At 36.5% G+C, this 27,127-nt stretch overlaps 1 protein-coding gene across 3 annotated transcripts in view; it reads left to right on the forward strand.

Moving 5' to 3' along the window:
- The window catches only part of LOC113235508 (transcriptional enhancer factor TEF-1), a 106,209-nt gene extending 83,482 nt beyond the window's left edge, over positions 1–22,727 (forward strand). For 2 of the 3 annotated variants that reach the window (XM_026471243.1, XM_026471241.1), the window contains exons 3-11: positions 2,191–2,320; positions 8,117–8,247; positions 8,332–8,430; positions 9,234–9,274; positions 11,207–11,384; positions 15,186–15,266; positions 15,488–15,654; positions 19,660–19,894; positions 20,984–22,727. In XM_026471243.1, the coding sequence (XP_026327028.1) occupies positions 2,194–2,320; positions 8,117–8,247; positions 8,332–8,430; positions 9,234–9,274; positions 11,207–11,384; positions 15,186–15,266; positions 15,488–15,654; positions 19,660–19,894; positions 20,984–21,097 (1,173 nt within the window). In that variant the 5' untranslated portion in view covers positions 2,191–2,193 and the 3' untranslated portion in view covers positions 21,098–22,727. The remainder of the gene's footprint in view (positions 1–2,190; positions 2,321–8,116; positions 8,248–8,331; positions 8,431–9,233; positions 9,275–11,206; positions 11,385–15,185; positions 15,267–15,487; positions 15,655–19,659; positions 19,895–20,983) is intronic. The other variant, XM_026471242.1, reaches the window with a different exon arrangement.
- Positions 22,728–27,127: the final 4,400 nt, after the last annotated feature.

Here is a 27,127-nt window from a genome sequence, read left to right on the forward strand (position 1 = left end):
GGAAATATATCAATAGCTCCACAGCTATAAAACTTTCTTGTTGGATGATTCTAAGACTGGCCACTATTATTAGTTTTGTTGTCCATTGCGTTATTGTTTGCGTCTAACGTAATTGAAGATGTTCAGTTACATCAGATTAAGAAGGATAAGTAACAAAGTTCTACGCTAAGAGACAGGCCATAGTTACATATGAAATTACATGTATATCGTGCATGATGAGAATTACATATGTATATATCGTCAAAAATATTTTCAAAATTATATAAAAGCCGTGGTAGCCTAAGGACGCTTTATTGGACACGAAATTTATCGCGCTCACCCCGCGCGGCCGCCGAGCGGAATCTGCTCTGCCGCCGTGTAACGACCGCGTGCGTCTAACTCTGTCATGGCAAAATACGCTCTATTTACTTAGCTATTACATTTTAACTTAAATGAGCGTCTCGGGCACGCGGGCAAGTCTGGCTTGAATTCAGAAGAATTCAGAGGAATTTAAATGTTGTTGCCTAGTAAATAGAATTCAGATTCTCCATTAATGTACATGAAGTCGTGGTAACCGCGCGAAAACTTTCTTCTCGTGTAACTGGGCGCTAATGGTTTGTCCTACCGCCTATCAAGTACAGGCCGTGGGTTCGAATCCGGGCACTCACCTCCGAAGTTTGAGATTTATGTGCGCAATTTAATTAGTTAATTCGCTTTCGTTGTATAGGTAAGGACAATAAAAGCTTAAATACTAGAAAGTAAAACTAGGATTTTTAAATTACATGAATAAAATTAGGTCCCCGCGGTAACGTGCCCAAGATGCTGGCAACGTTCCGTATGGCTATGCTAATGTGTTGGGCAAGGTTGCTGCCGGCCCTTGGGTTTCCCAAAATGAAATTTACAATGACCTTTTCAATGAAAGTGATGAAACCTGCACGTCGAAGAAGGTTCGCAACCTTCGGAAAACGTGTGAAGTCCCCAACCCGCATAGGGCCAGCATGGCGGTCTTGGACCTAAACCTTCAAAGGGTTGTAACCCTAACTAGCCGTGAACAGGTTCACGGCAATGAAACGGGAAACTTCCGGTCCACAAAATTTATTAAAGAAGTAAAGTTAAAAGAAAGGGCTGTAACAATAAAAGGTAAATGTAAAAAAAATAAATGTAATAAAACACTACCTACACTTTAATAAAGGCACTTACCCCTAAATGGGCTGAGTAACTGAATTACAGATATAGGTACATGAAGGATGTAGACTGTTATAAATTATTACACGTGATTTAGCTTATTTAATGATTATAAACGTAGTAAAGAACCAAAATTAGCGATTATACGCGATGAAATTTGAAACAGCTCCGACTGCTGTGGCGGTCGAGCAGGGAGTGACCGTGGTACGAAAACAAAATGAGAACGTGAAGGAAGATAGAACAATTCAAATTTAAAATACATGGGAAATAAAAAAATGATAGGATACAACCGGAGAGAGGCGATACAAAAAGGTGAGATGACGGTGTAAGGAGGTCACACCGTCACAACCTAAACCCACGCCTAAACCCTCGACTGAGAGGAGAGCTGTGCCCAGCAGTGTGACGTACAAATGAGCTGATGTACATAACATGTGTGATTGACATAACATGTCTCATCATATCAACCGGAAGACGTCCACTGCTGAACATAGGCCTCCCCCAAAGATTTCCAGACCAGCCGATCGGACGCGACGTGCGTCCATCGGTTACCCGCCGCCCTTACCACGTCATCCGTCCATCTAGTAAGGAGCCGTCCCACTGAAAGCCTTCCGGTTCATGATCCCCATTCAAGAACCTTTCTGTCCCGGCCGTCAGTTCTGCGAGCTAAGTGCCCTGCCCCCTGCCACTTCATCTTGCTAATCCTTCGAGCTATGTCGGTGACTTTTATTCTTCTACGGATATCCTCATCTGATTCGATCACGTAAAGAAATGCCGAGCATTGCTCGCCCCATAGCTCGTTGACTGACTTTGAGCTTTTTTATGATGCCCATAGTAAGTGACCACGTCTCAGAGCCGTAGGTCATCGCTGGCAACACGCACTGCTACTAATAATATGTCTAATCAATCTTAATCTTAAATCCTATTTTCAGAAATTTCTCAAATGCTTTTTGAATGTGGCATTCAAATATATTAGTTTCACACACACATTCCTACGCAAATACTATATGGCAAAAATAACATTGACAGGATATGTCGGCGGCTGATGCGGAAGGAGTGTGGAGCCCCGACATCGAACAGAGCTTCCAAGAAGCGCTGGCCATCTACCCACCTTGCGGGAGACGCAAGATAATCCTCTCTGACGAGGGCAAGATGTACGGTGAGTCCGGACATGCTACAAGATATCTTCTTCCTATAGTTGCTGAATACTTATTACAACTGTATAATTCCCTGTTGGTATGAACTCTGATAGGAATAATCCACCAAATACAGGGTGTAATCGTTAAGTGTGTCCAGCCGAGTATTCCGGAAATATAAGAGATATCAACAATCTTTAATCTAATATCGAAACCTAATGAGTAAAACGACATCAATAATTTTTATTCAAAAAATTACTTTCCCGAAAAGAACTAGACATCGAGACGTTTCCGTTTAAATTAGCAAGGAGTATTCTTTATTTTTTTATTTGTTCATCTTTTTTTAGTTTCTGTAGTGGCGGTAAAGTGCCTATACAAGGTGTAATCGTTGAGTGTGCCAAGGCGATTATTCCGTAAATATAAGTGATATCAAAAACTTTTAAACATGATATCGAAAGTACGTTAACTAATGAGTAAAGCGACAGCAAAAAAAGCGACCCTGTACAGAATTATTAGTATAAAAGATGAACCAATAAAAAAGAAAGAATACTTCTTGTTAATTTAAACGGCAACTTCTCGATATCTAATTCTTCTCTAAACAGAACTATCTCCGGTTATGAAATAAGATTAAGAAATTGACAGATTCCTGAATTAGTAAATTATTTTCTATTGTTTGTTTTGTTTGCATTGCTTATCGTCGGGGGTAGTGCAAATACGCGTATGTGGCATTGGTAAAAGGCGCGTATCTGCAGTAAACCAACTTTTACAGGAGAGGGATTTAACGTTATTACTTTGTTATTTCTATGGCTACAACTTTCATTTTTACACAGTAAGAATTAATTTATGTTGGTAGTATTTAATTTGGTAGCCGCGACATTTACGCAGATTTGATTTTTCCACTAAATTACCGAAATGGAAAGTCATAATTCAATGCTAGTTACGCGTAATTGCGCCATTCCCGACGTTATGCGTTTCGTATACATGTATAAACGATATATCCGTACCTCGCTACTTCTTACCTTTTCTTTAAATTCCGAATAGACTACATAAAATAAACCCAAGATCTCGAGATTGACTTTCATATAATCTTCTAAAAGACTACTTTTGTTATAAAGTGAAAACAGGTTCCGCCAAAGGTATATTGTTAATTTGACGATTATATACTCGTCAATTTGGTTAAATTATGGACCAATATCAAGGCCGAGTCGACGAAAACGAACAATGGATGTGGCACGAGACAAAAGCGTGGTAGGTATTAATGCCGACAAAGCGGTTTGCGCAATAGGATTCCGTGAAGAGACGTGAACCGACAATTATTATCTCTCGATCGGACCATGTCGCCAATTCGGGGAACTTTGTTGGATTCGTCTTTATTATGTCCAGTTTCTGCTCGCTCTTCATTAATCGAATACCTCCGGAGTTTAATAAAAATACTTATTGGACCGTTTTGCAATTTAAAATTGTCCTCCACGCCTCAACCTACATCAGTACTATAATGGGCGAAAATTGATGAGCATATAGGTTCTTTATAAAAAAAACTTGTTTCAATTCATGATAGCTTGAAATTACAACGCAAAATACACTTTTTTCTTTCCGGTAAAGCTCAATTTTGTAAAACTTGTAGAATGAACATTATTATTTCATTGTAACTTATACAAAAAGAATGACTTAAAATAATCTATATGTATTTGGCCGGCAGCTGGATTAGTCGATCCCTACATGCCTACTTACTATTAATAGTCGCAATGGTAATTTGATGTAACATAATGTACTTTGTTTTAATACCTGATCTTTCAAATACAGACCTAGTACTAGATTGTCAGAAGTGTATGATAAAAATTAAAGCTCAGTTCAGAGCCTGAAGTGGAGGAGACATTTTTCCACGGTTGTACTGTTAACTTAGGAAGCTCGTTAACGCGACGTGACGATTGCCACTTAAAAGAAACCTTTTGTTATATATAAATTAACTGCCAGCGTGTTGTTCTTTGCGTGGTTATTTTTACACTTCTTTTAACTCATAGTAGCGTTCATTATACTCCCATATAATATTTTGAATTTCCTAAGATTTATTAAGTTATACCATCTTTTATCTTTTCCACCCTACCTACTTAAGCACAGTGTGTGGTTTTGTTGAGAGAAACAGAAAAACTACGATTACTACAACAGTCCTAAATGCTTCTCGCAAAAGTTTAAAAACAAACAAGCTGCGCGTTGACTGAATGGAATGCAGGAATACTAAAAGCAAGATAAATGTGCTGGTAAATGGCAGTCTGTAAAAATTTAAAACAACGATTTTCGCAAAAGAAAAAACACCTCTGCCCCTCGCCGGACCATTTCACTTTCCACCTTTGGCGAAAAGCGGCATCATGAGCATTATAGAGCGCAATTGACGTAGAACAATTAAAGGCAGCCACTGCCATTACGCCGCCGGACGCACATTAAGTTCGCGTCAAGCGCCAACATTATACGTCCCGGTTTTAATTAAAGGACTGCCCGCTCTCGTCGCGGTGCCAGATGGAATTGCTAAACAAAATTGCCACAGAGGCGATGTGTCCACCTTAAGTGATTTAACAGGCGTAAAGAAATGCACCGCTTAAATCTTTTGGTTTACTGGAAGCTCTTATAAAAGGCCGAGATTTAGTTAAATGTTTTGGAAATAATTAGAGGCCTGGGGTAACATTCGAAAGCTAGAATATTAAATGCTGAAGCAACCAACTATTACGAATGCTGTTACTGATATGAGGTGTCAAATTCGTGAGCACACAACGGTATAATTTGATGGAAGGGAATTACACACGTCCAAGACGACACGACCGCAAAATGTAAAAGATCGTGGTAATAATAATTGCGGGCACGCGTCGCTTCGTCCGTACAATATATGACCACATTACTCGTGGACGTGTCCGCCCGGGCTTAATCTAGCGCTCTAAAAGTGCGTCACCCTTGTCGCTCACTGCTGTTCCGCATCTGCACCCTCGCGCCTCGCCCCTACTCGCAGATCTAATCTACAAGAAATTGGGTTCGCTGCTAGTTTCACACACAAAAATAGAGCGGTGGAAATTACAACATATTCACCCTTATATAGTTCCTAATATAGATTAGAAACATAACATTGTAGTTCAAAGGTTGTGAAGAGCAGGGGCGATATAAAGATCGCCTAAAAGACACTTTCAGAACACCAAACTTCCCTTTATCTTGTTGATGATGCTGTCTATAAGAGGTGACATGCAGAATTTATAAACCTATTGTGATCACGTTATTGCGAAACTGAATAGAGACTTGAGTTGTCGGTCTGATGTGACCGCTCGACTTGTGCAGCTGAGTTCGCTCGTGCGGTGTGTAGTTGGAAACTGTTTGCCTACAAAGCCAGTGGTGCTGGCACGTTCGTGAGTTAAGACATTCAAAACCGCTCAATATCCTGGGAGTATGAAACTTTCGTCGGCGCACGGCTTCACGTGGTCCGGGGGTGGCGGGCGAGGGGTTCACTGGGAGGGCTAAACTATGCGAAGAATGCGCAATTAGTGAGCGAGCGAGCGTGTAAGGGGCCCGGCCGCGCCGCTAGGCGGCGAACGCAGTAAGAAAATATAAAGAAGGGGCGGGCCGCCCGCGCCCGTTGTTTAGCGCCCCGCCCGCCTTCAGGCATAACTCCCGATTGTCTCCCGAGAAATCCTCCTTAGACCCGTCGCTACTTAACCCTTCCGCGAGGATTTGCCTCGCATAGCTACTGTTTGGGTCAGCGTGAAATTCTGCCATGACACCCATATTTCAGTACCCAAGTTTAATGTTTCTTTTATCTCCTTTTGCTTTGGATCCATCATTTACTGAAAGCGCCTTCGTTCATCTGATATCCTGGCGACCTATGTCTGTCACGCTACACAATATCATTCCTTAAGATCTTTTAAACTAGCTGCTCATATTTTTTCGACCCTGTTAAACAATTTCTACGTTGTTAGAAATTCGTAAGTTAACAAGTCGCTTTTGTGCACTTGACTAAACTGAAGATACGCATATAAACAGAGAGTCCTCGGGACACTGATATCGATGGAAATATATTTGAGCGCGTAAAGCTCTTTAGGCGAAAACAATCGCGAGGTTATGCCTCAGGTACGACGTTAATGTGTTTCTGATGGATCTCCAATGCCTGCCTATCACCCCTGTTGTCGAATAAATTATACTACTTCAAAAGCGGCTAATGCAAAATACATCGGTTATGATTAAAATAAATGTTTTCAATATAATAGACTATTGGAATGGAACGAAAGTAATAACACTTGCAAATGAGGAATATCACGGCGCTTAAGAAAATATTTACTATAGATGAAATGTGCTTGCATGATAGTGCGTGGAGTCAATGTGGCTGCGGCTGCACGGTACACGCACAATTTCATGTGCGAACGGCACGGGTGCGACGCGCGAGAGCGTAGCCGCCGACGCGCTGGCAATGGACCAAATTAGCCAACTAACGAACTAATAAATAACGATCTCTTGTTTTTCTATTCGCCGTGGAATAGAAACGTTACGGGTTGATCCTCCTGTGCACCGAGTTATTTATAAACGATGCACACGACGTTTCGGGTGAAAGCACTCTTAATGCTCGATTCGCGGCGACGACGATGTCACTAAATGGAACTTGCGTTTACAACGAATAACATACGGCGTGTTTATTCTCCTCACTAATTTGTGTTAACAGCAATTTGTTAGAGTGGTCGCACTTACTAATTTTAGCCTTACGCCCGCCGTGAAAAGTTTACGACGGTGCCATAATTTTGGAGTTATTTCAAGAATTTCCGACTTTGCAGTCTTCGGAGTTTGTTTCCTTAGCTTTTGCTTCAATTTATATTTGAATCTATTATTGAAGATTTAATGATAGATTTGACTAAAGGGGGAACGAAATTAATCCTGTAATTAATACTTGTTAAGGTCAAATGCTTGTTCGGAGAAACTATTGCAGACAAGATAATTTGATAATAAGTATCTGATCGGTAGGCGAAGTTGGTCTGTGGATACATAGAAGATAGGTGTACATATAGGGTACGCACTCGGCTCAACGAGCAAGCAAGGGGTTAATTAAATTCGCACCAGGCCGCCTCTCGGCGCCATCGCATTCCCCGAATTCAATGAGATTTCAATTTACTTTGGTCTGGTCAAATCTTCCATTACTCTATCCACCGTTTAATACAGCATTGTCTAAATTAAAAGCTATTACACTTTGTACTGCTCACAAATATTTATTTTCTTGTTTTAGGTTTCAATTGTTTTTGTATTTTAAAACATATTAAGAAGTTAATATGTAACGTGTTTAGGAAGGATTATATCACAAGATCTTTATATTGTCTGTAAACAAGGATTCCTAAACTACTAAACGTGGATTCCTACAAAAATCAATATTTTATCAAAACGTGCACTTTCATGCAAAACAAACAAAATATTTGAGTTCAACGAATCAAAAATTTATTTGGTGCCGAGCAGAATTTTATTTATATATATATATATCACATTATTTCAGTGAGCTTTATTCATTCTCAAACACAATGAAGGCTCGCAAACCTTTAGCCAATCCTCCCTGCATTCCGTACCGGCTGCAGTTTCAATGATTGAAAATAGCTATTCAAAATATTTTGAAAATTGTTTCATAATGGATCGTCCGTGGAGCTTTGCTGCATTTCATTGTACTCCGCGCGTTTGTTCTCTTTCGCTATGCGAAGTATTTCGCGGGTTATGTCAATTGGTAATGTCCATGATTTTCTGTTTTTCCATCCCGGTATTCCATTCATCCGACATCCCAAATGGGATAATGAGACGTATTTTTCATTTTGCAGGACGTAACGAGTTAATAGCGAGGTACATAAAACTACGGACAGGGAAAACTCGCACAAGAAAGCAGGTGTCGTCACACATACAGGTGTTAGCTAGACGGAAACTACGCGAAATACAGGCCAAACTGAAAGTGGTAAGCATTATTATCAATCGCCAATAGCTTACAATTAGATGTTAATCGGACGATTTCATAAAATTAACGTATGGAAATATTTAGGACGGTGGGATGATGAAAGACAAGGCGATGCAGTCAATGAGCACATTGTCTAGCGCACAGATCGTTGCAGGTTTACCGCACCCAGCGTACCACCATACGGTACTGGACTTGCAAAAGGCATGCCTTTGTGTTCCTTCACAAAACTAGATTGCCTTAAGAGTCTATACTACCTCAAATGGCTTTTGTTGATTCCGCATGATAGTGTAACTGTGGACAAAATATATACATTAAAATTGAGAATATACACTGATTACCATACGGTGTGAAAACACGATTCCTAATAATACATTTTACAAGAAAACCGCTGTATTCAATAGATACATTACATCAATGATTTTTTTTTTATATCAACTGAACTAAATATAATACGTATACTATACTATACACATTTTTCAAATGGTCTTAATTTCGCTTGTAAAAAAATTAATTTTAAAATAAAGCCATTGTCGCTGCCACTCGACGATCCAAGCAAAACGAACCGTATTACCTACGGGAAAAATTTGTATTCGAACTGAGGTAGTATCAACTCTTAAATCGTGTTGCTTCTCTATCAGGCATGTGGTTGCCGAGTGCACGTGCGACGGACACGACGATAACAGCAGATATATTCGCTTACTAAATTGTCGGTGTTTTATTATCTAACGGGGAAAGTCATTGGTCATTCATAATATCTACAATACAGAATCATACATTATCATGAAAGGGATAGAAAAATTTTTGTAGTCTTTAAATCTCGAAAAATTTTGTGGTTTTCACACTAAAATGCGCGCTTCCAGTGAATAAGTGTGTAGTATTTTGCTGACTTTAACAAGTTGGGCTACTTTAATAACATAGAAGCTTAATAACACTTTCGGATAATTATTTAATATTTTTTTACCTATTGTGTTTTTTTATGATTTCAGCAATTTTGGCAACCGGGTCTTCAAGCTGGCACCTCACAAGAGTAAGTATCACTCTTTTTGAAAGTTATAAACCGGCAAGCAATTTAGTAACCGTGGAAAGAAACTGAGAAACAACAATTACCATGGCAGATTGTCATTTCGCTGCGAAGTGCCATTTAAAAACGCATCTGCTAAAATGTTTCACTGAGATACCAAATGGTATAAGTTTTTTCTCTTCTGACCGGCCACACCAGGTTACAACATTTTTCAAAAGTTGTATTTTTATAACGGGAATTGTATTTTTGAAAAACTGTGTCTCAATTCTTCCTTCTACGTACGATGGCTGAAAAGTTATATAAAATTCTGTCAGCTAAACATAGGAAATGAAACAATATTTTCGAGTCCAAATCGTGTATTAGTTTTTTTTTGCTACCAAGTATCGGGACGAACAAGGAGTGGGCCTAATGGTAAGTGACACGCCTATCAATGCCAATAGCAGTACCACTCAGAACTTTAAATCGCAAAGATATGAGGGGCACTGCCACCGCACCCCTGCCCTTCAAAACCGAAACTCAGTAATGCTTACATTACTGCTTGGCGGCAGAAATAGGTAAGGTCGCAATACTTCATGGACGAATTCTTTCACAAGGAGCTCTACTGCGTTTGTTCAAACAAAAAAGTTCATAGTTTTTAAAATAGAATAAAATATTTTGTTAAAACATCTGTAAGCGCGTGTATTGGAATGTTCTTTGAAAAAAAGTCATTATTTAATAACTTTGTTAATTATAAAAAATAGGGCGGTTTGCATTAGTATTAGACATAACTTATTGATGATTTTACCATTTCATTCCACCGTGACCTTGAGACCTGTAAAGGGCCCGAAACGTTGGTGTGTTTGTAAAAACAATTATACAATGTAACAATCGCGAAAACCTAAACCAATATCTCGACCCCTCCTACGAGCTTTGCAGAATAAAACTGAGAAATGCTAAAGTCACGTGTTATGCTGGTTTCAGTGAATTCAGAACTTAAAACGCTCTCCTGTAAACTTGGCAATTTCTACATACGATACTTTACGTGGGAGGGGTCGATCTATCAGTTAAAGTTGTTTGTTACCGATTAAGCGTAAACAGGATCTTAAAAATTATTAACATCCATAAAATACGAGTTTGTGGTAGCATGAATATTTAGTTTATGCGGATAAAATTGTCACTGAAACGGAATTTTGCTGTTACAACAAAAGATATGAGACTCGTACATTTACTGAAGTCATTTACTAGTACAAATATAGGCAGTGGCCTGATAGCCTGCAGTAACTAGATGAAGAGAGCACAAGACAGAGCAATAAAAAAAAAGAAATCTTGAAAGTTACCTAATGTCTTATTATCTATAATATTTTTATAAATAAAAGCATCGCGCCTTAGTTCAATTGTAATACGTACCTAATAAGGCTCATTGTTATTTGATATCTGTAGGTAAAGAGGTAAATAACCTTAAATGCCAATAGTAATTTTTATTACAGAACGTTTTAAAGAGAATGAGGCTCTTAATTAGGCATTTAAATAGTTAAATTTTTTCATCATTGTCTTTTATCATTGCGTGATTTTTAGCATTCTAAAGCAATGTTTGTAAAAACATATAATTTATTAGCAGTAAAGCTCCTCGTGAAAGAGTTCACCTCGGAATACCACATCTATTTCTGCCGCCAAGCAGTAATGTGAGCGTTTCTGTGGTCTGGTTTTGAAGGGTAAAGTGAAATTACAGGTACATGGAACTTTTCAACTTATTTGTCAGCGTACCTCAAATTTTTGCGATTTAAAGTATTGAATGCCACTGCCACTGCTATGGACAGGAGTGTCGCTTACCACCAGGCGTACGAGATGGTCGTCCCGTCAGTTGGTATCATAAAAAAATATATAATTGCAATAACAATGGATTAAAGTAACATCTATTATGTAAATTTTTAATTCACCTTGTATTTTCTCCCGTTTCAGTGTAAAACCGTTCCCTGGCTCGGGCTACAAGGGCGTCCCAGGAGTCGGTGGTGTCGGCGTGCCCGGCGGCACGGAGGTTGCGCCGCCGCCGCCCTGGGAGGGTCGAGCCATCGCCACACACAAACTGAGACTCGTTGAGTTCTCTGCCTTTGTCGAACACCCAAGAGACCCTGATACGGTAAGCTTTAGCGATTTACCTCAATGACGCTTCCACAATAAAATTCAAAATGGATGTAAATATTCTGAAGACTATCCTAAGCAACATCGGTCAACAACAACTACGATTTAATAATTTATGGGCTATGGACCATTTCATAACAGTTATTTCCTTTTTGTAAATATTTGTTTTTTCAAACAAACCAACGTTTCGGCCCCATGGTCACTGCTGACTGAGATAATAAAGTCATCGACTATTTTAATTTTTCAAAGAACATTCCAATTTACGCTAAGTATGTTTTACATAATATTTTATTTGATATGATATTCCCTTTTTAGTTTGATACTGCCCAAGACCCGTGTTCTCCTGTATTTATTGTCCTGTATTTTTTCTACATTTACTTTATTCACTCATGGTTAGTTGTGACATAAAATAAAAAGTCCACCACATTTAATTTATTATACTTATTATTTGTAATATTCTAATAACTTCAAGTGAACCAATAATTAAAAAAAAATATTCCGAAAATGCCTACTTCTTGTGGTTTGATTGAGTGCACAAAATACGCAAATAAGTAGCGTAGGTATGATCAGTTATATATATGGGACTGTAGACAATATTACTATTATTTCTTTAACCACTATAAGGCCAATGTCGGCTTCGATGATGTTGTCTAAATAAACCTTCCATCCTGTAATGCAATAAATCGAGTTTTTAAACTGATAACTTTTTCACACCCCTCTTATTTTCATCATAATAATACCTCTACGCAAAGGTGGGAACTCGAACAGCCTACAATGAAATCAGAAAAATACAGCTAAGTTTACATAATATATATACGTAAACCATATACGTAAACAATCATTTAATAAATGATTTTAATTCAACCACAAAAGTCCCATACATTGAACAAAACGCAAAAACGTACACAACTCATTTTAATTTACCATTTGCGGTTACACGTTCCAAATTGAAAATAGTTATTAACTGACATTGTTAAACTTTTCTAGAGCTAACACGTGTAAAAAAATACCATTGAATAAAATATCTAGAATGATACGGAATATTATGAAATTTAACACAGTTTATTAAGAGGGAGCAGAGGAAAAATTCCTAATCTTCGATTTGATTTTAGACGGGTTTATACACTTTAAAGTTAAAAATAAAATATTGTATGAGTAACTACACAATATATTCAAGCATAGACATTAATCAGAAACAATAAAGTTTCGTCGATAGATAAAAATCACGAAATGACCTGTAATTTTCACATTTTTTCTATTTATCCTCGAAATGCTACAGGTTGTTAGGACAAAAGTTAGATAATTAATTATATTTATGCATTATCGACAACTGTCACTACGAATTTTTTTTTAATCCCTTTAGTTTTAGAGTTATTCCGCTAAAACGAATTTGGTACTTTTAATGCGCAAAATTCAACCTCTCCTGTCGCATGTCACGCGAACTTCAGGCATATATTTGTTTCACAAATTTGGGCGGAGCCACGTCAAATCTTTTTTGGCATGAGAGCTCTCTATCTCCATGCTTTTGTAACAATTTATCTAAAATTTTCTTGAAAGAGTAAATCTAGCAAGTCTGTAAAAAACGAAGTATCAGCTTCTTTATTAATTGTTTCCTATATTTCAATTCAATATTTTCGTATACTTAAAATTAATTAAAAACAATAATGATGTGCCAGACAAGCGCACCAATTGTCTGGTTGAGACCAACTAAGGACTTCCCTGTACTATGAATACCAGAGCAACGGAATTGACTCCGGGGCACTACCCAGAACACCCAGACCAGAACCAATATAGAAAGTTAATTTCCCAAAAATGGTCCTACCGGGAATCGAATTCGGGACCTCCTCCTATAGCGTCCGAAGTGCAAAACGTTGGGCCACCGAGGTCGTAATAAATTAGGGAAAGTCTATGGTATAGACTAAATTTAAATTAAGATCGCTTATATATGTAATTGTTCTTTTTTCACAAACATTCTTTAAGTTTATTATCTTTAGTAATACCTACATACATAGTATAATAAGATGTATATGGTAACTCCAAATTCAAATTCAAATTCAAAATAATCTTTATTTCATAGGTAAGCATTATTACACTTGAAATCGTCACAGTGGTTAAACTCTACCGCTCATTCGTAAGGCAGATTCCCCTGAGAAGAATGAGCAAGAAACTCTAGGGGTTGCTCTTTGTAAATAACATTTACAATATTTTTTTATTTGAAACATCAGATTGAGACTACCTCCATGAGCTAAACGGGTTACTACCACGGATTTTTGTCATCCAAGTACGCAGAAGTTGTATAATAACCTTTAGTATAAAGTTTTTGTTTCACTATAGTTTTAAACCTCGTGAAAGGCAAATTTTGTATATCAACCGGAATCTTGTTATAGAAGCGTATACATTGCCCCTTAAATGATTGTTTGACTTTGTGAAGACGACTATCAAGAAAAGCTAGTTTATTTTTATTCCTCGTATTAATGTTATGTCTGTCACTATTTTTCATAAAGAAATTACTATTCCTTTTAACATAAATTATATTTTCATAAATGTATTGTGAGGCTAGTGTAAGAATGTTAATTTCCTTAAACTTATCTCTCAAAGATACTTTGGGGCCCAGATTGTAAATTGCCCTAACTGCACGTTTCTTCAGGACAAAGATTCTATTGATATCGGCGGCATTACCCCAAAGCAAAATGCCGTATGTCATTAGACTGTGAAAGTAGCTGAAGTAAACCAATCTCGCGGTTTCGACGTCTGAAAGTTTCCTTATTTTTTTAATCGCGTACACTGCAGAGCTGACCCGTTTTGACAACTTACTTATATGGGGACCCCATTGCAATTTAGCATCTAACGTTATACCTAGAAATACAACTGTATCCACAAGATTCAATTTTTCGTTTCTAACTACAATGTTTGTAACCGTCTCTCTAACATTGGGTAATGTAAATTTCACACAATTTGTTTTTTTCTCATTAAGAAGTAGGTTATTAACAGCAAACCAATCAATTACTTTAGATATAGCATTGTTCACATCGTCATAGGAACATTGGTGCCTTTTAACTTTAAATAATAAGGAAGTATCATCAGCAAACAATACTATCTCATGTTTTATACCCTCCATAAGGCTAGGTAAATCATTAATATAAACTAAAAACAAAAATGGGCCTAGAATTGAACCTTGAGGGACACCCATGCTAATTACAGACCCTGACGATCTCGTACCGTTAACATCGACCCTCTGTACCCTACCACGCAAATACGCCATACAAACTAAGCAGCTCGATTTGTATGTCTGTACACATTCGCATAATTTCACAATGCTCTCGCGTTGTATTAGCGTAGAGCCCCAATTCTGCTAGTTTCAAATCATTCATCATAAAAAATAAAACTAATTTTGTGAAAGAAAATTTAAAGAAACAAATTAAAAATAGGTCCAAAAATTAAGTTCGCGTAGTGTAGGTAGGAGGTATAGATATATGCCACCCAAAACCCATTAGACGCTGTCGCCGACGAGTCTACGACCAGCACGTATCTCTAGTCTGTACCAAATAAAATCTAAACATTTTCAAACATACCCAAAAGATGCGCTTATACGCATCTATAAGCTAAAAAACACGTAATGCGGAAAACTAGTACAAAAATCTATAACAAAAACACATAGGATTATGTCGACAACTCGATAACTTGATCATGGGTTCAAGTCCCATCGAGTCAAATAATTTTTTCTATATGTGCGATCAATGCATTAATAATCAAAAAGTAAGTAACATTTTATAATATATTATATATTATTATTTTTCAGTACCCTCCAAGTACGGCGCCAGCGCAACATCTGTTTGTACATATAGGTGGTACCGTCACATACGCAGATCCTTTATTAGAGGTAAAAATTCTTACTACAATCACTGTACGTTTATCTGTATACATATCATAATTAAACGCAAAGATCCCAAAACTAAAATAAAAACGTATAATGTAACAAAATCTTTTTGAATTTCAATACATCTGTTTCGTTAAGCTACAGTTCAGTTAAATAATATTTTTTCTCACTAAAACACTGAAAACATGATTTTTAAAACTAATTCATTGTATTATTGTCCGCAGTCAGTAGATGTACAACAGATAAATGACAAGTTCCCCGAAAAGAAGGGCGGTCTCAAAGAGCTATACGAGAAGGGTCCACGAAACGCCTTCTTCCTCGTCAAGTTCTGGGCAGACCTCAACACGAACAACTTGGACGATCCCGGGGCATTTTACGGTGTAACCAGTGTGTAAGTAAAAAATAAATAATAGTTATTTGTTATGGAACCTGAGCAAGTGAAGGATACTAAGATTCAAAAATAGAATCTTGAGCGTAGTGAGAGTTCAAGCCGCGAGACGCAAAACAAGTTTGCTGCCGAGCGAAACACCCAAATTTTCCCCTCACTATGGCAAGGAAAATGGTAGATGAAAGAAAAACCACCTGTTTTTCTGTAACAAATCAGTTTTATTCATTCACACATCAAAAATAATTTAATAAACAAAATTAGTTATCGTTGTCAATTTAACGTCAACAATAAGAATAAAATATACCAACGGATTTATATTACATAAATAATGTACGACAAATCGCGTAATTGAACGTGTAATTTTTCATAGAAAGAAAAATTTTGGTGCACCACAGTCCATACTCAATTTCAAAAATCAATTCCATGCTACCGTGAAAAAAACGCTTTTGCGCGCAGATTTCTAATGCGAAAGAAAGCATTTCCGAGCTAATGAGGTGAAAAACATATTTTAAGTATACATAACAGGCAAAGGAAATGGTCCTTGCCATTTTTCCTTGGTACCTTTATGAAATGAAATGAAATGAAATGAAATGAAATGAAATTTTATTTGCCTTAAATATGGTTTACAAGGTGGTACATATAATACATAATAATAGAAGTCCTCATATTTCACCAAAAATTTGGCATGCAAATAATACATTATCATCTATATTTTATAATTTAACAATTCTAATAGCAAAAAAGTATGTGAGTAATACTTATTAACATTTATTATAAAGAGTAAGTTGTGGTATGTCAATAAATTAAATTAACTTAAATTAAGTAGTCAGATTATTAAAATTAGTATCAAATAAGTCTTTAATTGAGTAGAAATTTTTGTTTCTTAGCCACGACATTAACTTACGTTTGAACATAAGATTATTATTTATCAATTTCATGTCTGATGGTAAAGCGTTATATATCTTTACACACATGGCCCCGCATTGTCGCTGGTAATTTATACTGATCGATGTTTTTCTACATGCAACTAAGTACATTGATGAATATTGTAGAGTTGCAACCAAAGCTATCGAACCAATGTAGTGCGAATATGTACCTATATTTCTGTTAAGGTAAAGGATGATTTTACCAAATATTTATTGGAAAAGCTGAATTTACTCATTCTGATCTGGCATGATTTTTAGATTAGCTTATCGATCCTAGAGGTCACAGAGAACACAGGCGGAGACCAAAAAACAACACTATGCTGAGGCTTCGTCCTTTTCATTAACATGTTACAAATAGAAATAGATGATAGATAACACATTTATTCAGCAGTATATCAAAATAGCTCATTATTTATTAGTACATGTATCGTGTGATTTTCTATATATAAGTGTGTTTGATAAATAAAGTCCTATTTAATTTATTATGATCGAACTAGCCCTTGATAGAGACGTAGAAATAATTCAGGACCCCGATTCAGAACTCTTTGATATGTTAACCGAATCATTTGATTTGATATAGTTCTCGAATCGAAAGGCACTTTTCGAGCTATTCAGAACATTCGAGTTGAACGTTCGATTCGGATTCGGATACGATGTCGTTATCCGACAACGATTATAGAGTTAGGCGGCGACTATAGATTATAAGAAAAATGAAATCCTTTTATATACATTTTTAAGACTTTAAAGGCCTAAAATATAGGAATGCATTAGGCTCGCATTAAAATAAATTAATAAAATTTAACAAAATCCAGATTTTATTTAAAGTAATAAAAGATTTCCATATTACATTCTTGCTTTGCAAACAATAGGACTTTCGGAAATTTTCATTCGATAAGGGCGCGTTCCCACTATGTCGTGACGACAGATTGTCGTGCAGTTTACAGTGTGGTGGCTTGTATATTTAAGTGAAGTTGTTCACATATAGCACGACATGATTAACTGTCGTTCACGATTTTTTATCGTTACAACGACCAATTGTCGCCACAGTGGACACAGCTAGGACGACAGTCGTCAGACAATAAAAAAACGTCACGATAAAAACGTGACGACAGATTGTCGCAGCTCCTATTGTCGTCACGTTTATTTATCGCTGTCCGCACGTATTCTGCTCCCTGCCCTCCCCTCTCGTACCCCGCGTCCTCTGCTCGCTTTGCAGTAGCGTTGGGTCGTAGCCAGAAATGGGCAAGGAGGCTGTCGTGAAACGATAAATTGTCGTCACGATATTGTGGGAACAGCTAGACACGACTGTCGTCCAACGATAATAAAACGTGACGACATAGTGGGAACGCGCCCTAACTGTGTTCTGAATAACGTTTGTATCCTTTGCCGGTCGAGTCAGTTTGACGTTCGATTCGGTTATTGTGAACAAAAATGGAAAGAAATCGTACGATATTTAACCGAATCGGTCGACAACGAGTTAACATAAGGTTCTGAATCGACCAGCTGGTATGAAATACTGCTTGACCTTGAAAGGATACAAAGTTCCTTGGCATATTTGACCAAGGACTCTTAAGTTACGAAGTTAAAGCAGTAATGGAATGTCTATAACTATGCGCTAAATAAACTTTTTGCCTGCATTTTAGAAGCCTTGAACTTGACTTAATTGACTTCGCTGCTATTGGCGACCAGATTCAAACGTTCCACAAAGGTATCTTGATAAATAATCATCGTAAGCTGCGAGAAAGCCCTTCAAAAGTTTTTACGTAAAGTTGGACTGTACCGTTTGGCATCCCTTCAATAACACCCACATAGACAAAATTTAAAGGATGCAAAAAAACAATTATTAAGACTCATGCTGTTAATTTATAAAAAATAATAAATTTGTTCGACACCTCTACTGAATCTTACAGATTTCAGTACCCCGTTAAATTGAAAGATCTTGTCGTAGAAATACACTTTTCTCAATTAAGAAGTCGCGGAAATGTTTTGTTGGCAATAGTTTTATTAGGCGATCGTATGAGACATACAACCGCAGGTTCATGGATGTGGATATTTTCTGTAATTCGTTATCAAAATTTAAAATTAAAATTAAAGCCTCACTATAATTATTGTTCAATATTGATAGTCTTTAAAATTTCAACTGCATTATAAATTAAGGAAACTCTAGGTCTACTTTATATATTTTTGTTAATGTAAAATAGTTTTATACCGACTGTTTGTTTCTTGAAAAATAAAATAAAATAAATAAAAAAGTCGTTTCTACCTGTGTGGGTACTATATATAGCATTGTCTGCATACTCAACAGTATTAGTAAATCGTTCCCGCCGAACAGATGCGTAGCAGACTGATCATGTCCCTCTAAAATTCTCGCTATCAGTAGCCCGCTGAGTCCATAAAGTCCTCCGAAAGATGTTCGCATTCGTCATTTTCTCAGAAACCCTAAAATCCATAATCCATTCAATGTCAAAATCTAGCTTATAAAGCCTGTATGGTCAACCCTGTCTAAATTCAATATTCAAGGCTGGTAATTGCAATGAAGAAGCCGAATTTATAAATGGTGAAAAAGAAAGTACAAAGTATGAGCTTGTTGTAGTCTAAGCTTCATAAAGGTTATATCGAATTCGTATGTTTTCGAATTTGGACACATTGGAAATTAAACTTCTAACAGCAGAAGAGGTCTTTGTGAAAAAGTTCGTCCAGGGGGGTACTGCCACCATTTCTGCCGCCAAGCAGTAATGTCAGCATTACTGCGTTCCGGTTTTGAAGGGGTACTGGTGAAATTACAGGCACGTGAGACTTGTCAACTTATGTCACATCCGTCAATTCTTTGTGATTTAAAGCTCTAAGTGGCACTGCAACTGTTATGGATAGGCGTGTCTCTTACCACCAGACACACGACTTGTTTGTCCCGACACTTGATATCGTAATTATTTTTTTTAAGTTCCACGTCTTACTTTTTACTTTACTACAAGTCCTATGTTCACAGCTAACTACAGTCACCCGATTCGTAGAGCCCGAAAAAAAAATTTTTGTTTCCAATTCATAAAGCAGATTTTTTTAAATGCATATTTCTTCGTTTCAGGTACGAAAGCAATGAAAACATGACAATAACATGTAGCACGAAAGTTTGTTCTTTCGGGAAGCAAGTCGTCGAAAAAGTGGAGACAGAGTACGCGCGATTCGAGGGCGGGCGGTTCGTGTATCGCATACATCGCTCGCCCATGTGCGAGTACATGGTCAACTTCATTCATAAGCTCAAACATCTACCAGAGAAGTACATGATGAACAGCGTGTTAGAAAACTTCACTATACTGCAGGTTGGTTTTGCAGTAGCAACTATTACCGGGACTTGTTCCTCTCGTCACTTTATATTATAAAAAGTTTTGAGGTGCACTAACTTCCATACATATAGGACACCATGAAACTTTATCATCGGTGTCCTCTAAGCCACACTGACCAAATACAGGTTGGAAACTTCGCAAGTTTTTCAAGGACGACCTAAGTGGTAAGGTGCGATCCGCGGCCGGGACACTGTAGAAAACTAACTTTTGTATGTTGTCTCGGGTCTGGCTATTTGTGGTACCGTCGTTGTTTCCGATTTCCATAATACAAGTGCTTTAGCTTCTTATTTTGGAATCAGAGCAACAACGTATGTGATAACCATTTTTTATAATATTTATTTACCACACACAGTAATACGAACAGAACATAATAATACAACAATATTGTAGGAACAACAACAGTGCGTGGAAGGAACAGGCTCAATATAATTGTTGTGGCTGTATGCCACGCGGTACTGATTTTCAGCCTGGGCGTGTTGACACGTCGTTTTTCAACATAATCCAATTTTCTACATCACTGCCACGATAAACATTGAGCAGATTAATTTAAAAAAAATTATGGTATGACTTTGTACGAGTAATTTACAAGTAATGAACAATAATAATATTAAATATATATGTATATATATATATATAAACCAGACAAAATTCTCAATCACACTTACGCTGACTCGCTGTCTGATCTGTCTCTAAACTAATAAGAAGAAGAAAGAAAAACAACAGTTTTAATCCACTTATATAAGTGTTTTACTACACTTTATTTAAGTGTTCTCTCATTTGAGATGCAAACATTTGCATCAGGGTTTCTTAACCTGTGGTCCATGGCGAGCCTACCTAATATACACTAATATTTACTATTTATTTATTATTGGTCTGCACCATGTTGTGAGTAAATAGGTACTGTGCACATGTTTATTCGAAATGGGTCCTTAGGCTCTTTGAAATTTTGACAGGGGTCCATGACTGGAAAAAGGTTGAGAAGCCCTGCTCTAAATAGAGCCGCAATCAACGAACGTCTTAATGTAGCAGAGCTACTCTCTGAATTTTCTTTTCTACTTGTTCCAGGTGGTGTCAAATAGAGATACTCAAGAGACGTTGTTATGTGCCGCGTTTGTGTTTGAAGTGTCGAACAGTGAGCACGGCGCGCAGCACCATATCTATAGGCTCGTGAAAGACTGAATCGAACCTGAGGCCCTCCTCCTGCCTCCCCCTCACTCGTACAACCATTCCCTCTCATCTCGACTACCGGACACGGGGACCTATCGACTTGCTTTAAAAAAACTCTAGCACCTGTAAGTCCAAATCAGGTCTTCCGAATTACATTTCTACAAGATTTACCTGAACTGCTTCAAAAAGGCGTTTTTAATTACGTATTCTAAAAAATACAACTACTTGTGTTTTATTATTTGATTTTAAAATCGGAACTTAGTCGTATATAAAACGTATGTTATTTACTTCGACATGTGTTGTGTGTCGGTATTATGTTGTCACTAGGGTTGTCCCAAGTGCACAAATAAATAATGAAAACCAAATGCTACAAAAAGTTACAAAAACTCGCACGGCTAGATGTTGACACCCGCTCCTTTAGTCCCTTCGAGACCATGGACGTTGCAACACGTACAAAATGCCGACGTAAATAAGTTTTATACCACGTTTAAATCCCGACTATATAACCCGCAAATCGTGAAAGTTTAAATCAAATAAAAATTTAAAATCGTCAAAACTTTTTGGAAGCAAAACTAGGAATACGTTGTTTTAATTGCGTCTTTTTGAAGCGCTCATCTTGTATATCCGGCAAACCCTTTATTCGTCACCAAAATTAGAACGCAAATTATTATTTATCGAAATTGTGATCTGAAAATTCGCTACAAGTATTTTTGTAACTGAATGTTTATTGTATAGCTCAATTTTAAATATCTCTATTATGGTTCTGATTGTTGTTTTTTCACGTAGATCCACTTCCGACATCGGAAGGCTCTATGTATTACATCTATTCATTTCGTTTAAGTTCATACATACTCATCTTGAGAAGAGAAATCTTTCTCGTCTCAGACAATCAAAAGTAACAATATTTTACATATAATTCTTAATATATTGTTCAGGATAGATTCGTGTAAATTAATATCAAATAAGAAGATATAGAATTGAATACACACAGTGCCTCTTATAATTATGTTACATTAACATAAATTACTTGAGCATGTTTGGTCTTTTCACTGAGTTAAATAGAATACTTAAAGTTAAGAAGAATTGACAGTGAAGAGACTAAAACCTAGTGTAGGGTACCGAGAATCATAAATAAGTTTGATAAGTATAATAAGTAAGACGTCAAGAAAACTTATCAGTTGTTAAGCACTCGCGGTATTGTATTCTTTACCTCCGAGTTGAGATTTCTACACTCTACCAACGTTACTTGGTCCAAAGTGGCAACTAACTTTCGTAAGGCGCTATTTTGCGCTTTAAACACTTTATTTTAGATTCCTTTCTTCATCTTATTTTATTTGTACTTTTAGGTCCTTTGAGACGTAGCATTTCATTTGTATTTAGTTTATCTGCCAGATAGTAAGTCTTTGCCACAAATGAATGGTATATTTGTACATAATTATTAATGTAATGTACCACAAATTAATGTGCTCATGTGTTCACATGGTCTCCCACGTTGCAGTAGAGTAATATAGAGTATATAAAATTACTCAAGTTTTTAAATGTTTGCACCGTTCACTAGTTTTTGTTTGGAAACTGTATCCTGTCATCACAAATTGTTTCGTTGGCAGCTTTAAACATCAGAGAAAAATTCTGTCACAGCACCTTTGACTAGTTTGCCTTCTTCGAAGCTACTCGAGCTACCGAGGCCGCTCTTGCTTTCAACTTTCAAAGTACAAATGGGTGCCGTTGCCCACGGCCTGCCGTTATTACAATAAGTGTCTACGTGGCAATGATTTGATCTCTCTTTTAGTCAAATATTTTTAGGGTCCTCCCGCGTCGGTGCACCCTGTGCGCCATTAAGTTTATACAGTTAAGTTTATGTGCATTACTTAGCGTTTAGTTTCAAGACATGAGGTAGGAAAATGTTATCTTAGATAATAATAATAAGAGATTTTTGTATTTATTAAATAGAGTTATATTAGATAAATTGTAAAGTGATAGATTTAAGATTTTTTTTTTTAAATATGGCGATGGTCGTTCAGGACGTTTCTAAAGTAAAAGTTGTCAAATACTTTTAGTACTTAGGCGTATAAACTTAATTTTTCTTGCGATTATAGATTTCCTTTATGAAGAAATTTTATTGTTTATAAAAAGTTTCACTTGCAAAGAATTTATAAAATTAGAACTCAGTTGCAATAATGCAGTGTTTAGTAATTGTGGAGAGAAAGCAAAAGAGATCTGGCTTCGTCGTGATACTTTAATTTTATATTATGTACTCAAACGAGATTAACTCAGTATATTCGACTCTTTTGCTAGTTAGTTTGTACGGAATTGTTTGAAAGCCGATGGCAATATTCACTAATATCATTAAAAGTTTCTTGTAAATAAAAATAATAATTTTTAGTGCATTTTCTCTCAGTTGTAGTGTTCTAAGCGATTTTGCTTTTCTATAAGTCTTTCATATCGACAATCTGCCATATCAGGATGAAAATATTAAAGATTTAGTCGGCAGAATTGGAGACGATCATTTGCTTTTAACATGTTTACAAAAAAAGATACTAAAATCTTATACAGATGACAAATAATTTTAAAATAGCAAATGATTTGCTACAAAACTAGCCGACACTGTACAGTATTTTAAATATAATATTACGTTAAAGATTTGTATGAAAATTTAATTATATTGTCTTCTTAAAAACTACATGTGTATTATTTAAAATAACTTATGACGTCATCTTTTCACTCCTTTTTACACGCACGTGTATTTGTTACACATCGCAAGTCGTATTCTTTGTAGATACAAGATACAGCAGATCTAGCTGGTATAATTTAAAAAAGTCTCCATACAAACCTGGTTTTTGGGTAATTTTCAAGTTAGTTTTCTTACGTAATTTCGGTGGTAATTTTATTATTTAAGTTTTGGACTATATTATCGTGAAATATCTCTGTCTAATATATATCTATACACTTGAATATTAAATAATGCTTCGTCGTTCGCCACCGAAATTACGAGTAGGTAGAGACAACTAACCTGAAAATTACCCTTTTCATTATGGGTATGACTTTTATACTTAAGTTTCGAAGACATTATTAAAATCTACGATATCTTTTATACTAAGGAGCGACTAATTCTAAAGTTTTGCAACTAGCATTGCCGATTCACTTATGGTGTAGGGTCGAAGAGGACGCCGTGCAAGCGGAGTAAACGGGCTATTGGTTCCCAATATCGTTTTATAATTGCATCATTTGCACTAGAATTTCCAATCACTGGAGAAAACATAACTTTCATTCAATTTGAATGTGTGCCTTCTAGATGGCGCCAGGGTATTGATTGCACCCGGGCGCTTCATAGGTGACTAGGACCGAGTAATTGACGACTTTTTCTGGGTGTAATCATATTTTGTCTGATTTTATTTGATTAATAACATAACACACCTTATATATACACATTCTCTTATACGGTAAAATCATAATTTATGACTACATTAAAATTGAAGATAGGCGCTGTGGTTTTCGATATAAAGCAAATGGAACAAGCTTATTCCAGGGAGGACTTATTACTTGACAACGGCGTAACGACTAAATCTAGTTTATTAGGATATTACGTAGTATTTTACAATAAACCATGACTATTTACTATATTAATCCGGTCTCAGCTAGGTTCTAAGGTTCTCGGTATCGAAGAATATTGCCGCTGGAAAAAGTTTATTCCAATATAAACAGTAAAGCACTCTTGTCACCTCTGAAAGCCCCGGATCATCGAGTATATAACCAGAAACAAGAGACGAAATGTCATTTAATTTGTTTGAATACTATTCAGCCAGCCCAAATTCGAAACAATTGACGGGTGTCAATTGTTTCACTTCAAATCGACCAGTTTAACTTGAGCTTTGCTATAATGGACGTTAATTGAAAAATTACATATTTAATATTTAATTACCGATGAAATGTGATTCCGTTTGTTTTGTAATTAGACGTTTTGCTGTTCTTCCCACACCACCGAATAGAACAGCCTACAGATACAGATATTATCTCTATTGCAATAAATACAGAATATTTTTGGAATATACGGACACGTATACACAGGTCAGTTGTTGGCGCTGTTTCAGCTTTCGATTTTTGTGATTTTAGTACAAACGAGAGTTGATATTTAAAAATGATTTATAGGCCATTTGCCTGATGAGTTGCCAGGGATGGATGGCCCTTATTTCGTATCTATTGCTGGTTATACACTCGGTGGCCCGGATCGACTAAACGATAACTTTGAAATTTTACCTACTAGTAAAATTTCAAATACCTACCCAGTTATGGTAAAGTTGGGATAAGCCACACGAAGAAGTAAAGTTTTCATTTTAATATCAATTAGTCAAAGATTTTAAGGCTTTCGTGGTTATTCACTAAATTATTATCTATGGATGGACCACTACTGAGAGCCCCTCATTCTAACAAAGAAAAATAGAGTTATCGAAATTGGTTCACAAAAGTTGGTTCACAAATTTAAATTTAAGTATTGTTAAATCGTAAAAATCAGAGAAGCACTGCCAATGCACATATCACCCTGAGACTTAAAGTTACAAGTCCCATGTGCCTGTAGTTTCACGGACGCGACTTGAACGACAAAAAGCGCGAGATGCAGCTATTCTCGCATAAAAATCTCGCTCTTTATGTCGCTCTCACGGAAGTCGCGTTCTTTCATGCTAGTCCTACAGCACCCTTTAAAACCGAAATACATCCATACACATTGCTTGACGGCTAAAATAAGTGATGGCACACACTCATTCATCATCTCATAATCATTGTGAAAGTTTGTCCAGCGATGTGTAGTGCCATTACTTATCTTAGCCTTATTTTTTATGTGTATTAGCAGTTTCGAATATGAGTTTTTCTCATCTTTGATTTTCCTTAAAATATTGTATCATCAGTGCAATTAAACCGTGATTATGAAAATGTACTAAATACTATTTGGTTCTTTTAATATTAATAAATCCAAATGACTAAACCTAAAATCAAAGATGCGGTAAGCGCGTAGGGCACTTTTAAAATGTTATCTAATCACTACATTCTGTAAAGATAAATTTTACCAACACAAAGATGATAATAAATAAACATACTTACTTTTGAATTACGGGCACGTAAGATATTTAAGTAAGGGTTGGTACCAACTAGAAAAAATAATTGTCAAACATCCTCAAAGAAGCCGAAAACGAAATAGAAACGACTCGTACGAAGAACTTTCACACAATGAAGAACTCAAGAAGGAACTAGAAAAACTACACATCAACATATCAAGCTATAAATCTGTCACTTTATTAACTGCAAATTTGAACGCTATCTGAATGAGCTAAGATTACAATTCACAACAGAGTTTGACAGTTTAGTAGATGTAGAGCGTTATGAAAGAGTTTGTCCAGGGAAGTACCTTTTCTATTTCTGCCGCCAAACAGTAATGTCGGCATTACTGCGTTCCGGTTTTGAAGGGTAACATGAGGCTTGTCAATTTGAGTTTTTAAAGCTCGTAAGTAATACTACAACTGTTATGGGTAGACGTGTCGCTTACAACCAGATCCACAACTTCACGTCACTAGATATCATGAAAAAATCGAAAGAAAAGGGTACTTTGAAAAAACGGAAAATTTTAGGATTTTAGAGATATCGAAAATAAAGGGTTATGACTACATCAAGCCTGACATTTTAGATTTAAATTCAACTCTGTCTTCTACAAATAGGAAGGGTCCAAAGTTCAAAGTGGAAAGCTTTAATTCACTAGTTATTTCTTGCAGCTGATTATCGCGTTTGTGGTTTCATCACTTACAATATAATGAGATAGGTTTCTTGACCCTTTTACTCTTAAGTCGCTTCAGGTTCAAAAGTTCTTGAATATTTTGGAGAGTGAGTAATTCAATCCAATCATGTCAAGATCGTACTTCTGATGAGATGAAGCGCAATTTATGTCATCTGTGTCTATAAAAAATACACAATACACACACCCACACACAACACAAACACAACTTACAACCCGTTATAAAATTGTTAAAGTTAAAGACAAGAGGCAGCAATAATAAC

This window comes from Hyposmocoma kahamanoa, unplaced genomic scaffold, assembly GCF_003589595.1.
Source record: "Hyposmocoma kahamanoa isolate Upper Pololo Valley unplaced genomic scaffold, ASM358959v1 87, whole genome shotgun sequence".
Lineage (NCBI taxonomy): Eukaryota > Metazoa > Arthropoda > Insecta > Lepidoptera > Cosmopterigidae > Hyposmocoma > Hyposmocoma kahamanoa.